The following is a 14,177-nucleotide window of genomic DNA, read 5'->3' on the forward strand; positions in this document are numbered from 1 at the left end:
ATTAAAATGGCAATTATAAACATAATAATAATAACACAAGTAATTCATCCACATGACTTACAGCAATTTACAGTAATTATGAAGGCAATGTAACTGTCATGAAAAAATATTAAAATTTTATATTGGTAAACAGTATGAGGCAATGTGTCTCACTCTCACTTAGAGACAGATTAAACAACGATTGTCAATATTTACAGTATTACCAAAGCCTGATCAGCACCAAAAAAGACAAAACAGTACAATTTTATACAATAAGAAGTGAATATTGTGCTAAAACAGAAATACAGGAAATGAAAATGAAAATAAAAGACAGGATAAAAATTTTTTTTAAAAATCTACCGGAAAATAAATTAAGTTTATCAAAAAAAATGTCATGTAAATGTGGTAGAGCAGAGTCTCTCTCTCTCTCTCTCTCTCTCTCTCTCTCTCTCTCTCTCTCAGGAACAGGTCGAGTCACCTGAAACAGGAAGTAGTGGGATGATAAAGGTGTTACATTAAAACACGTCTTGAAACAAGATCAGTGCTTTATAACCCTAACAGACGCGCGCGTTATCGATCACTGGACTCATCATTTGGAGAATATGGTATGTCTGGGTTACTCTGTTATATAAATGGTGTTTCTTGACAGCTGAGACAAGTAGAGGTACACTTTATCATCTTTTCACATGAAAGTAACGCTTTATTATCCTTATTTTAAAACTGTAGACGGTTTATAGCTCCCTCTAATATTTCACTAAACGAAATGCAGCCGGTGTCCAAAACTTCGGAGAGTCCGCGAGGCTGAAGGCGAGCGCGCGGCGTAGACAACCTCGCTGTTTAGAAGAACTTTGTCGCGTCGCGTCACTGGTACAGTTTAGTATTGTTTGTTAAACGTAGAGTTAACTATTGTTAAATGCACTGTATATTGTCTCTTATTTAATCAGGGGGTCAGGAACTCTTCGCGAAATGTGTTGTAGAAGTGAGGGGCTGTCATTGTATTTCTCTAGTTATTTACTAACAAATGACACCTGAATGTGCAGTTAAAACAGACAGACTTTCACTGCTTGAGCGTAAAACGTTCAACCCTACATTATCGCTGCATCAAATGCCTAAAATTTGAATTTTGGAGAGTGAAATCAAATACAAATTAGTAGAACATTATTAATAAAGAGCAAGGCTATGCTTGATCACCTTAAAAAACTGATATTGCCTGAGCCTCTCGGACAGTCTGGAAATGGATTTGAAGACATTTTCTACCTCTTTAAAATACATATTCCACTGTACACACGCCAGTCTGTCCAAGACATATCAAGAAAGACATTAAATGTATATAGAAAGTATATTTAAAAATAAAATTAGCAAAATAGTAAGTCAATGCTGGGTTGATCACTGTGTATTTTGCGTGCACTGGACCATTCTAAACAAATTATGATCTTAAAAAAAAAATCCACTCTATCTTATATATATATATATATATATATATATATATATATATATATATGATCATTTATTTAAATATAACATGTTTAATTCCAAGACTTTGCTTTAAATACCGTTTGTGTTGATGTTTCAGACTTATTCAGGAACAAAATCAACATGTCAGAGCAGCATATGGACAGCGCAGGAGCTCTTGCACTGAAAAACCCCAGAGCATCACACATCCAACAGACGGTATGATGCAGTCGAGGTGTTACCATCAACCCACTGGCCTGGGCCAGGACAGAACTGACCACCTTGACCTGCAGATGAAGGTCGACTTCTTCCGTAAGCTGGGTTACTCTCCAGAAGAGGTGAAGGCCGCCCTGAAGAAGCTGGGCTTTGGGACTGACACCAACGCCGTACTGGGGGAGTTGGTCCGTTCAGGGGCGAAGGCCGTGCCCTCTTCCAGCTCTGACAGTGATGATGGTGGCTTCAGTTTGCCCCATCGGAGGGGAAGCTCATCTAGGGGACAGGGCTCAACGCTGGAGGACAACAGTGAACCCGAAAGTGACCTGAAACCTATAGTCATTGATGGCAGCAACGTAGCCATGAGGTGAGGAAACTGTACTGCTGGCCTTTCAACTCTGTGTTTTTTTTCTTCTTCTTCTACATCTTTTCAATAATCTTTCAAATGAAAGAGAATTATCTTATAAAGCCTGAAATCTCAGCCAGAGTTTTGAGTCTTTGCCAGTTTAACAAGTATCAACAAGTTGCTGTTACAAATGGAAATTCAGGATAACTGCTCTGAGGTTGTGAATTAACTTTTATTATATATTTATACAAGGCTTTCCCTTCGATTTCACATTTTTTAAAATGTCGGTCCAACCTCAGATCATTGCAACTGTTTAAAAAGCATTAAAAAAAGTGAATATCACATCCAAATAATGGCATAAATGCAAATGCAGAATTGTTGATAGCTCTTAATTTGTAATTGTTTAATAATTCAGTTCAAAAGTAGTAAGTAGTTAATGATTTTAATATTAGGTACCACTTCCCATACTAAATTGCTCATGTTGCCTTTGGGCATTAAACTTAAACCTGCTTCTTCTGAAAAGGTTTTTACTTCCTCTTTGTCCATGCCTCTCTGTTCTCTAATATGCAAATAATATGCTCTCTTTTAACCATTTCGCTTCCAGTAAGCTAGGTATTCTCAACATACCTAGCAACATTTTTGGTCATGCGTTTTGCAAAGGTCATAGTAGGGAATTCTGTGAAAGACATTTTTTCCTTGAAATGAAAGAGATTTAGTAATCAATTGCAACACTTTACAATTACTGTATGTGTTAGGCTGATTCATTGATATTTGTAATAACATCATGACGTAATGGAAATTGCTGTTTTGTATGTATTGTTAGATGTAGCATCCCAGTCAAAGCAAACAATTCTGTCATGATTTCTATCTCTTTTTTTTCTTTATCAGTTGTAGCATAAACATGTCTGAAAGGCATCTTTCATCAACTGCAGTGCGCCTTCCAGTTGTCTTGTAGTATTCTGTTTTGCGGTTATGCAAATCAGCTTGTGTTTTAACTTGCTTCTACTTGCATTATTGTCATAAGCAATTCCAATATCCGAAGCTGAAATTATTAGCAATGGATCAAGCTGCTTGGTTTTAGGTTCATTGAGCCTTCTGAAAACTAAACATAAACATCAAAACTTACATAATATTACTACTTTTTTCTTCTTTTTTATTAAACAGTGGTTTATTGAATAAATTGTCTCTTTAAATAAATTCAAATATTCAATTAAATAATTCAATTAAAATCCCCCTGTAGTCAATAATTTTATCCTTTAAAAATCTTTGATCACCAAAATTACATATTTAAATGTTTTTTCCTTTGAAAAAGAAAAAAAAAAAAATCTTCATGCCTTAAAATAGCTTGAATGTAACTCCACACCCTTGCCTCATTTAATATACACAGATCTATGAATATGATAATTAGCCCCGCCTCCACTCACTTGCACGAGCTCAGAGATCCACTCGGTCAACTTACTGAGGTAAAAGCTGCACAATGGTATCGCTTTTTACAACGTTGAACACATAACGGTAATTAATATTAATCTTTTTCTTGACTACATTATCAAACAGCTGCTAATAACGTGTTGCTAATGCTACACAAACCATGTTCACATTCACGAGTCGGACAGCTGTCTTCTAACAATCAGTATCCTTAGAAACACTTTGAACAACTCAGAACATCAGTGGAGAAAGGCATACAGTTCATCATAACACTGTAATATGCATCATACACACGCCATTTTGCTAAATCTACCTGATTTTTCAGATAAACAGAAAAATATACACCTGGATAACCTTCTTTTGAGATGGCCTTGCACGGCCAGTTAATGATATGCTAAAGCTCGCCGGCACGTTGACGTGATTGGTTACAAGGTAGTTTGTGATGTCAGAAACACCAGCGATTTCAAACCGCGGGTTTGAGACTGTCTTTGGTTTATTGCAGTTTTAAAGAGAAAATACTCAGCAATGGTGTTGACTTATGAATTTGCACATGGTTTGTCTTGAAGCATGTTAAAACACCAGATAGACATATGAACATTAAAAGTTTGATTTTCACCACCGGGGGACTTTAACATTTCCTTAAGGATAATGTACATTTCCTCCGCTAATGTAAACTACATACAGGGAGCCCTTTCTTGCACATTACTATAATATTAAAGGTTACTGTGGACAGTAAATGACTTGCCTGAGGTAAATGTAATGCTGAGATAGTATTCTCAAGCTGTTTTATTAATGTCTTTCCGCAGTTAAAACACTAGTTGAGAAATGACACGTAAACATATCTATGCATAGATCATCTCTGTTGTGGCGGTTAGCAAATAGCGTTGCATTATCACGCGCACCCCCTTCTGGATTGGAGTGTGGATCGCCTGTGACTGACTGTATTCACCGTCTGACTGTATGAACCGAACCTAGATAGATAGATAGATAGCAATAATCAACAGCAGCAATACATTAACAGTGCCATATTCAATGACACACACACACACATATATATATATATATATATATATATATATATATATATATATATATATATATATATATATATATAACACACACACACACACACACACACACACAGAGGACTCGTAAAGACATGGGAGACACTTTTAAAAATGTTTTAATTTGACACGGCACAGTGAAACGTGACATCCATGATGCAAGATGCTACAAAAGCAGCAACATGTGACCTAACCACCGAGGGCTCTAACATGTGTACACAGACCAACACTTTTTGACATGCATATTTAATGATTTACTCATTTGCCAGACTAATGTCATCTCTCTCTCTCTCTCTCTCTCTCTCTCTCTCTCTCTCTCTCTCTCTCTCAGTCATGGGAACAAGGAAGTGTTTTCATGCCGAGGGATTGAGCTGGCAGTCAACTACTTCCTTGACCGAGGACACAGAAATATCACTGTGTTTGTGCCTTCCTGGAGAAAAGAGCAGCCCAGGCCTGATGTACCTATTTCAGGTAGAGACACTCCCTCAGCACTTTTGGTAAAAATGAGTCATCAAAGACTGGTTTCTCAGTAAAACGAAAACACCCATCTGACTACAGACTAAAAGTCTGGGGTCATTAAGTTTTCAGTCAGTAAGGGGAATGTACTTTCAGACTTTTAGACAATATGTCTTCAATGAAGTTAGCTTGAATTAAGTTCATTTATATTATCCACTGGCAATTGTTCTTTTTTTTTTTTTTTTTCAATAATCAAACAAAATGTATTGGTTTGTTCAGACAGTTCATGTAAATAATAAATTATATGTATTTTCAACTACTGCAGCATTTTGTAAAATTAATAATTTTCTGTTCATTAGTTTGTTGCAAAACAGTCCTTTGGTACATCTGGCACTAGTACAACATGATGACCTTTGTTTTAGGACTTTAGAAATGTTCATGTGTAGTTTACCAGCCCTGAGGTGTTGATGTATTGATGATAATCTCACTTGTTTATGTCCCTGGACTGTCTCTCTTCTGTTGTGAACGCCCCTGCTCAGATTCCTCAAGTCAATTCGAGCTAGAACAGTAATAACAAAACCAGAATAATAAGGAAGAGTTAAGTTTCCTGCAGGTCTCACTGGGAATTCCCCACCAGGAAGTTCAAGAGTTTTCCTTATTGCCCACGGTTTGACTGTGAATCTTTAATCGAGTCTAGTGCTGCAAGCCTCTTTCCTGTTTCACAACTGATAGCCTGTGTTATTTGGGATCATATAGTTTACCACTTCCCCAAAGCAGCATTTGATATTGCCACTTTTGCTTGATATTAAATGGTAATATGCGGAAAACCATTTGCTTTGTATGTGTAAAGTAGAGATTCAGTATCGTAGGCAAGACTGGACTCGGACTCAAGTCCATCTCAAGTCCAAGACCATTTTTTCAACATTTGTACTTGGCCTGGACCTGATCGAACTTATAGAAAATATGGTCTTGAGATGACCAAGTCTGTGTCTGGTCTTGTCCGGACTTGGGTACTACATCACTGGTCTCCATTCCTAAGCCATTCTTAAAAATTGTCCACAAAGACAATGAAAAATGTAAAAAGTGTGTTTTTATTTCCAGATCAGCATATTTTGGAAGAGCTGGAAAGGAAGAAGTTTCTGGTGTTTACACCTTCACGAAGGATCGGAGGAAAGCGTGTGGTCTGCTATGACGATCGCTTTATTGTCAAGTTAGCTCATGAGCTGGATGGCATCATAGTGTCCAACGACACATATCGTGACCTGCAAAGTGAACGTCCAGAGTGGAAGCGTTGCATTGAGGAGAGATTGCTTATGTACTCCTTTGTTAATGACAAGTATGTTAATTCATCAATCTTCTAATGCTTTTGGTAATACCGGTAATGCCTCCTCATTCCCATCCATTAATCTAACCATCATCACTCCATCTTGCACAGGTTCATGCCACCTGATGACCCACTTGGCCGTCATGGACCCAACTTAGATAATTTCCTTAAGAAAATAACAACAACGTCGCTTGACCACAAGCGCCAACTCTGTCCTTATGGTAAGAATTTATCGCTATCTATCACTGTAATCCTATTATTAACCACAAACCACTAACTGAAATACATTTCTAGGGCTGTCAGGTCAATGTATCAGTTGTGTGCAATTAATTATAAAAAATATAGCCCAATAAAAAAAAATGGATGTCATTAATCAATGCCCAATGACTCATCCCATATATTTCATAATAAGGGATTTTCCAGGTAACTAGAACACCCTGTAGGCCAGTGATAATCTTTTGTTCAATGATAAAGAAACAAAACAAACAACATATTGACCTCTAAAACAACTTGTAAAGTCTATTCAGCGCTTTCATCTGCCACAATAATACAATGTCTTTGAATTTTTTCAGTTGGAGGGCTTTTCTTAGACCAATATACATGTGATTGATGACAATTAAATTGCCCATATTATGCTCTTTTTAAAAGTTCATCATTTTATTTTTGGGGTCTGCTAGGATACATTTACATAATTAAAAGTTCATCAAACACATTATTTTTCTCATACTGTACATTTCTGCAGCACCTATTTTCTCTGCCTGAAACTCTGTCTCTTTAAAACCCGGTCTGCTTTGATTGGTTAGCTGGCCCAGTCTGTTGTGATTTTTCTTGGATAGATTAAGCCCCCTTGGTGTGGACTTTGTGCATGTAAAGGATCTGCAAATTTACAAAGCACAAACAGCTATATTTCATACTAAAAGAAAGCTAAAATCAAAAAAAGCATAATAGGTGCCCTTTAAAATATCTGCATTTTATGTAATTAATTCATTACATTTTTAATCAATTGACAGCCCTAGTATTTGACCTAACCCTATATCAGAGGTCTTCATTCCAGCTCCTGGAGACCCAATGTCCTGCAGAGTTTAGCTCCAACTTTATTCAGACACACCTGAATCAAGGTCTTCAGGATTGTTTGAAAATCACAAGCAGGTGTTGGAGCAGGTTGAAAATAAGCTTTGCTGGACAGTGGATCTCCAGGAGCAAGACTGAAGAACTCTGTCCTATATATCAACATACAAAGTGAATGCATGGAAGATCTAGCGATCCTCAAATCCGGCCCTGGAGGGCCACTGCTCTGCAGAGTTTAACTCAAACTCACCTGCCTGTAATTTCCTAGTAACTCTGAAGACCCTGATTAGCTTGCTCAGGTGTCTTTGATTAGGGTTGGAGCTGAACTCTGCAGGCGGAGGGTCTCCAGGAGCTAGACTGAAGACCTCTGATAGAGGGTTAGGTCAAATACTGGGATCTGTCAGTTGATCCAGGGTTGGATTTGAAGAACCCTGAAATAGACCTTACAACACATTTGTCTTTTTACTCTTCAGGAAAAAAGTGCACATATGGGATCAAGTGTAAGTTCTACCACCCAGAGCGCACCAACCAGTCACAGCGCTCTCTAGCCGATGAGCTGCGAGAGAATGCAAGACTGTCTGGTTCTAAAGAGGACAGCAGAATAACTGGTAGAGGCATGTACCCAAAAAATGACCCCGGGTTTGGGTCCAGCTCTCCCTCTTTGGAGCAAGAATTTGAACAGAAGCTCAAATTGGAGGCCAAGAGCTCTGACAGCATGGGTGTCATGCTCAATTACTGGGATGACATTTTGTCCATGAAAAAGCCCTTAAATACAGGCACAGTGGCTGACAGAACCAGTCTGCAAGCACCATTCTCAACTAACCCTTCGTCCATTTTCAGTTCCGACTCTGGGCTTGGATCCTATGAAATGTTTTCAGAGTCATCCCAGAGCATTGACGACTTGCACAGGATGAGATTGAGTCATCCACCATTATCCGGTATCCCTTCCGCACCTGCAGGTGGCCAGCGCTACTATGAGTCCAACATGAGTCCTTTCTCGAACTTTCAGCCTGACTATAATGCCTACAGTTCCCTACCTCTGCCCAACCCTGTCCAGAATTACAGTCTTCCTGCTTATGGTGGCTGGTCATACCCTTTCTACATGCCACAGGCGAGCAGTTTACCCGAACCTTTACCCCGCCCTAGCTCGCGCAGGTCTCCTAATGCCTATGCAAGCCAGCAGCACTCAGCTGTGCCACAGTCCAACGCTTTCCAGGAAGAAAGAGAGGAGGTCAGGAAGAAGCTTCATGCGATTTTTAACCCGCATCACGTAAACAAAGTTATGGAAATGTTCCCACAGCTGAAAGATGCACAACAGCTGGCTGCAGAGGTTCTCAAACTCAAGTCCAAGGGAGTGGTGTTCTGATTCTTTGAAACTTTGGGACCACGAAAAAGACAAGGCATGACAAGTTTCTCAAAAGAAAGATAACCTCAGGGGCAGTGCTCCAACAGGTAGCGCTTTGGGCAACCCGAGTTCGAGTCCCGGCTGTCTTTCACCTTTTCCAATCCTGTCCCCCTTTCTCTCCCATTTCACTTCCTGTCAGTTCTCTATACCAGAGGTTTCCAAACTCGGTCCTGGAGGGCCAGTGTCCTACAGAGTTTTGCTCCAAATTGCCTCAACATACCTGCCTGGAAGTTTCTAGTATGCCTAGTAAGACCTTGATTAGCTGGTTCAGGTCTGTTTAATTGGGGTTGGAGCTAAACTCTGTTGGTCAGTGGCCCTCCAGGAGTAGGATTGTACACCCCTGTTCTATACTATCCTTTCTCATTAAAGGAAAAAATGCCAAAAAAAAATAATAATGATAATAATGAACTCTCTGCCCATGAGTAAGTCTCACTCTCACTCTGCAAAAATTGTATATTTAGAGGTACAACAGCTTGTCTCTGAGGAAATACCCTTAAAGCAGAGGTCTTCAACCCTGCTCCTGGCCAGGGATCCACTGTGCTTCAAGGCTTAGTTCCAGCCTGCTTCAGCACACCTGCCTATGTATTTTCAAGTGATCCTAAAGACCTTGATTAGCTCAGGTGTGTCTGATTAGGGTTGAAATTAAACTCTGCCTGTTACCCCTAAACAGTGCTGCCAATTTAGCGATTTTTGTCACTAGACTTAGCAACTTCCCCGTCCCTTTTGAGACTTTTTTCAAAAGCCTAGCAACAAATCTAGCAACTTCTTGGACAAACCTTTTCTAGATTCTGTGACTTGCCCACATTATTATTATTATTATTATTATTATTATATTAATATAAATCAGTGGACTCGCCAGTATGACGTCTAGCGTCATTTAGCGACCAGTTTTTGCTACTTTCAACTGAAAGCAATTGGCAACACTGCCCTTAAACTCTCGTGGTACCCCTAGAAGGTTCATTGTGTTACTTTAAAGGGTACAGTACATGTTACTACTCTACAGTACTAATATTCACTATTTAGTAGTAGATAAGCTACTATCTTTTCCCTTTGTGGCTACTGCCCCAGTGACGAGCTGTTATACCCCTGAAGGTACAGTTTTTGCCCATCTTTCTTGACAGTGTAGCTCTGATGTTTTCTCATCTTTTCTGTGTTTTGGAGGTTTCGGATGTTAAAGTCTCAGAAACCTCAATGACTTATCACATAGTACATGTGGTAACTACGTATGACTACAAAGTCAAATGTGTGTCTAGTTGTTTTTAAAGAGGTTGATGCACATTGCATCAATTGTTGCTAATGTGTAGCAAACTGTACTTGGCTCATAGGCTGCAGATTCAGTTTGGACAGAAGCTGAAATGTAATTTTGAGCTTTCTAAATGTAGTTTTATGTAATTAGAGTCATTAAGGACCAGCCCTGTTTTCAATGTTCAGAGTAATTTTGTAGTTAGTAAGTCTGCTGCTAATTGTTCATTCAATTCCACTCTAGCACAGAATTGCTTTAAAACATAATAGATGTGCTTCCTTGTCATGCAGACTTTTTATTGTGCTTCTGTGTTTCAGTTATCAGGGATGGGAATCCCCCAATATGTTTTTATTATAGTACTTATGTCAAGCACTACAATTTGACTCTGTGACGCATTGCAATTTCTGAATCTTGCCCCAGTACTGGACATCATATTTAATTGTGCTTTATTGTTACATGGTTTTTTATCAGTCTGGTTCTGTTATGTAATGCTCAGCATGTGGATTTTGACAATTTGAATGTACAAAAGACATCTCGCATTTTTCCTGCTATGCAAAATTGACTTTAGTCATCTCAATTTTCCACTCTAAAACAAGAGAATAGTGAATTCTTTGCACTAATTAGTCATGATTTACATTTATATGTGTGTCAGAAGATGTCGGAGCCTTGACATAAAAACCAATATTATATATCACAAAAAATGAGGCTTTAGATGTGTCGATTCAACATGATGATGTCATTATTATTATAATAATTATACTGATGTTTTATCCACTGTTTTCAAATGAGAATATAGGTATTTTTTGTAATTGTATCACACTTGTGTCTTTGCCTAATATCTATTTAAATGTGAACAAATTCACATTAAGACACTGTCAGTGAGTATGAGTTTGTCCAGTTTCATGTTTTCTCTTCAGAGGAGACGGTCTACGCAGATTTTTAATTATAGCATCTGTTTGCAAAGATGTTCCATTAGCATGAGCGTTTGTGCATTATGTTGTTGTTATTCTGTTTAATATTTCATTTCTAAAAATATCATACTCAACTGCTGTAACATAGCTTGTTACACTTGTAGTTCAAGGTGTCCAAGTAGCAACAAGCAACATGTTTATTATCTGCCAGTGCCTTATAATCATTAATGTGAACAGGAAATAAGTTCTCAGTGTTGTATTGGCAAATGTAATGAAAAAAGATGTACTTCCTGCTCCTTGACCCTTAAACGTTCATTAAAATAAAATGATAAATGTGTATTTGCCTTTTTTTTTTTTTTGGTGCACATTATCTCACTGCTCTCACACATTAAAATGCTATATTTTAAAGTGAAATTATCAATAATAACAATGACTAATAATAAAATCACAGAAACGCAGTAAGTAGTAACAAATAAATATCTATGTAAGAAAAATTTGAGATGCTTCTGGGAGGGAATTGAACCAAATCATTCTGATGACAGACTTATGCCCTGTCCAAATAGCCATACATGCGGTCTTGGCCACTTAGGAAGTAAGTGCGCAAGACTGTCCCATGTCTTAAAAATGCCAAAATGCAGTGCCCTTAATGCACACTAAAGCCACTCTCGAATCTTGAATACTGCTTCGGAGCATAAAAATAGGTGGATGAAAATACAGCTAGGGGTGTGGCATTTTAATTAATAGTGTGTTAATATGCACACAAACACACAGTATTTTTCGCTTGCTGATGGTGTAATTTAAACCAAAAATATCAATCTGCATGGACTTTTTTTTTTTTATCAACATCAATATGATGATGTTCACATGTACACTAATTTGGATTTCGCTATAACTTGTGCGTTTATATAATCCTGTAGTCTTACAAATTGAGTTTTAAAATATACATGTATGTTCATGTTGTCTCTCATTTAATAGGTGCTAGCTCCAAAAAAAGCTGCATGCACAATAACTGAAAAAGAATTAGCAAAGTGGTTTTAACAGTTATACCACTGACATGAGTATTTCATGTTAATTATGTGTATTGACAAGCTGGGAAAGCCTGATGCTGTCACGCAATCAAATGTTTGTCAAATAGTTTGTTTTATTTTAATTGTGATTGATGGCAAAGCTTTAACTGGCATCTTAAGTATGTACTGGAGCTATACATTTAGTCCATTACTTATTCACAGCTTTAAATGCAACAGAAAGTGCTGTTTGTTACTTTATTGCATTTTTATTATTATATGCTGATTTCAAATAATTGTTTATCTCTGTTTGCCTGATGTTAAACGACCCACCTGCATATCTATGGGACAAAACCTTTCCTAATTTGCTTTTACTGCTAAAAACTGTTTGCAGTGAGAGATTGTGGAGCTCATATGTTGGACAACTTTACATATAATGACTTATTTATATGTAAAGATATACAAAAATGATGTAGAGCAAGACAATTTGTTTGATTTGAATAGTGAATCCATGTATATGTCACCATTCAATATCAAATTTGACTTTTGATTTTCTTCCCTCCCTTTCTGACTACATATTTATCTACCTACATCTACAAGGAAGAAGGAAGTTTGCAAGCAACAAAAAGTGTATTATGAAAATGCAAAACAGCTCCTTGTAAACCATGTGATCATTGTTTATTTCTTTATCTCAATCCATAGGAATGTGATTTCCTTTCTTAGTAAGAGGAAGTTATGTGACTAAAATATCAAACCAAAAAAAGGCAAAAGCCAAAGCAAACACTTTTGCACAAGACGTGTTTAACATTATTGCAACTTAAACAAATATTTGATTATAATGTTCATGTTGTTTATTTTTGAGAAATATGTAGGGTAAACATGTTCGATACATAATGAAATCTTGTAACATCCTCTTAATTTTCATGAAGGTCCAAAGGAATTATCTTTCCTGAAACATCAGAACACATCCTTCGACATACAGGGAAAATCTTGAGATAACTGCATCCTGGAGATCATATATGGGGTATTTTCAACCTAAACCTGAAATAGTAGAATGCAAATGACTGGTGGCTGATATTTGCGTCATATGGCTGTTTAAAAGTCAACTTTGTCCCTGTTCAATAGGGTGCTTCTTTTATTTGCATTAGCGGATATTGGCAATAAGTAGACCTGCATGGCTGCAGAATTCCACAGAATTTGAACTCATTCATTATAGTTCATGAAAATATGTAAATATTTTGGCTGATTTGAGCCTTTTCTAAGATACTGATGTGAATGTGCTATTATTTATGTATATTCAAATACAGAATTCCCCCCACAGTTAGTGCAGATTCCAACACAATCTCATGGCAATTTGTAACTATTTTACAAGAATTGGTGGCTAATTTTTGTATGACCAGGGGTTGACCTTCATGCTTATTTTTTCTTATAAAATCATCAAGTTTTCATACGAATCACATCGTATGAGTTCATATGAAGTCATTCCCTTTATGAAATACGCTTTCTCATGTGATCGGGTTGGAAGATTCTGTGTTGGTCTAGTAACAGGTCAGAGTAAACCGTAAAACATCTGAACAACATTCTTTCCAAGAGATTTTGCCCTTTAAAGGTGAAGTGTGTCGTCTCCTAGCTTAATGAGCAAAGACAGGTTTTACATTGAAACGCCAATTTCAAAACATTTCCCTGTGCAAACAACACCACAATTTTGGGCTGGGACTTTTTTTGGGAGGGTTTGAGAAAACAGTCATCATTTCACGTGATGACTCTAGTGGCACAGGCATTACACATTTCACCTTTAAGGTACCATATAAGGTCACTAGTTTGCCAAGAAGAAGTTACTGTTCTACTAGTAGAGTTACGCTACACACAAGTGAATAGAGTGCTTTAGGGATGACGTATTTTTGTAGGCCAAAACTCAAAAATGAGTTGCATTTTAGCACTTCCAGTTCCATCACCCTGAAGTCAATGAGTTTGTGTTTAAAAGTTTTTGGTTAAAAGATTGAAATAAGGTCTGTGGTGAACACAAGCTCAAGATATTCTCACATTTTATTCTACGACATTAAATAAATTAATGTAATTTTTTAAGCTTTTACATGTCTTGAAAAAGGCGGTTGCTAACAAGTATCTAAACAGGACTGCCGATGCTGTCATTAAATGTCATCAGCCGAACAGGTAAACTCATTCCTACTCACTAGTCACTTTCACAGCCTCGTTGTGTTTATAATCGCACTCTTGCAAACTATTCTAACTCAAGATTTAATGGAAAATGTTTTTAAATAAAGACTGA

The 14,177-nt window shown here is 37.4% G+C and overlaps 1 protein-coding gene across 1 annotated transcript; it reads left to right on the forward strand.

Moving 5' to 3' along the window:
* The first annotated feature begins 446 nt into the window (after positions 1 to 446).
* LOC127497217 (endoribonuclease ZC3H12A) lies at positions 447 to 11,223 on the forward strand. Its single transcript, XM_051865549.1, has 6 exons — positions 447 to 584; positions 1,553 to 2,011; positions 4,811 to 4,950; positions 6,037 to 6,271; positions 6,371 to 6,480; positions 7,801 to 11,223. The coding sequence occupies exons 2-6, from the start codon at positions 1,653 to 1,655 to the stop codon at positions 8,691 to 8,693; spliced, it is 1,737 nt and encodes a 578-aa protein (XP_051721509.1). The 5' UTR covers positions 447 to 584; positions 1,553 to 1,652; the 3' UTR covers positions 8,694 to 11,223.
* The last annotated feature ends 2,954 nt before the right edge of the window (positions 11,224 to 14,177 follow it).

Source organism: Ctenopharyngodon idella, chromosome 16 (assembly GCF_019924925.1).
Source record: "Ctenopharyngodon idella isolate HZGC_01 chromosome 16, HZGC01, whole genome shotgun sequence".
Classification (NCBI taxonomy): domain Eukaryota; kingdom Metazoa; phylum Chordata; class Actinopteri; order Cypriniformes; family Xenocyprididae; genus Ctenopharyngodon; species Ctenopharyngodon idella.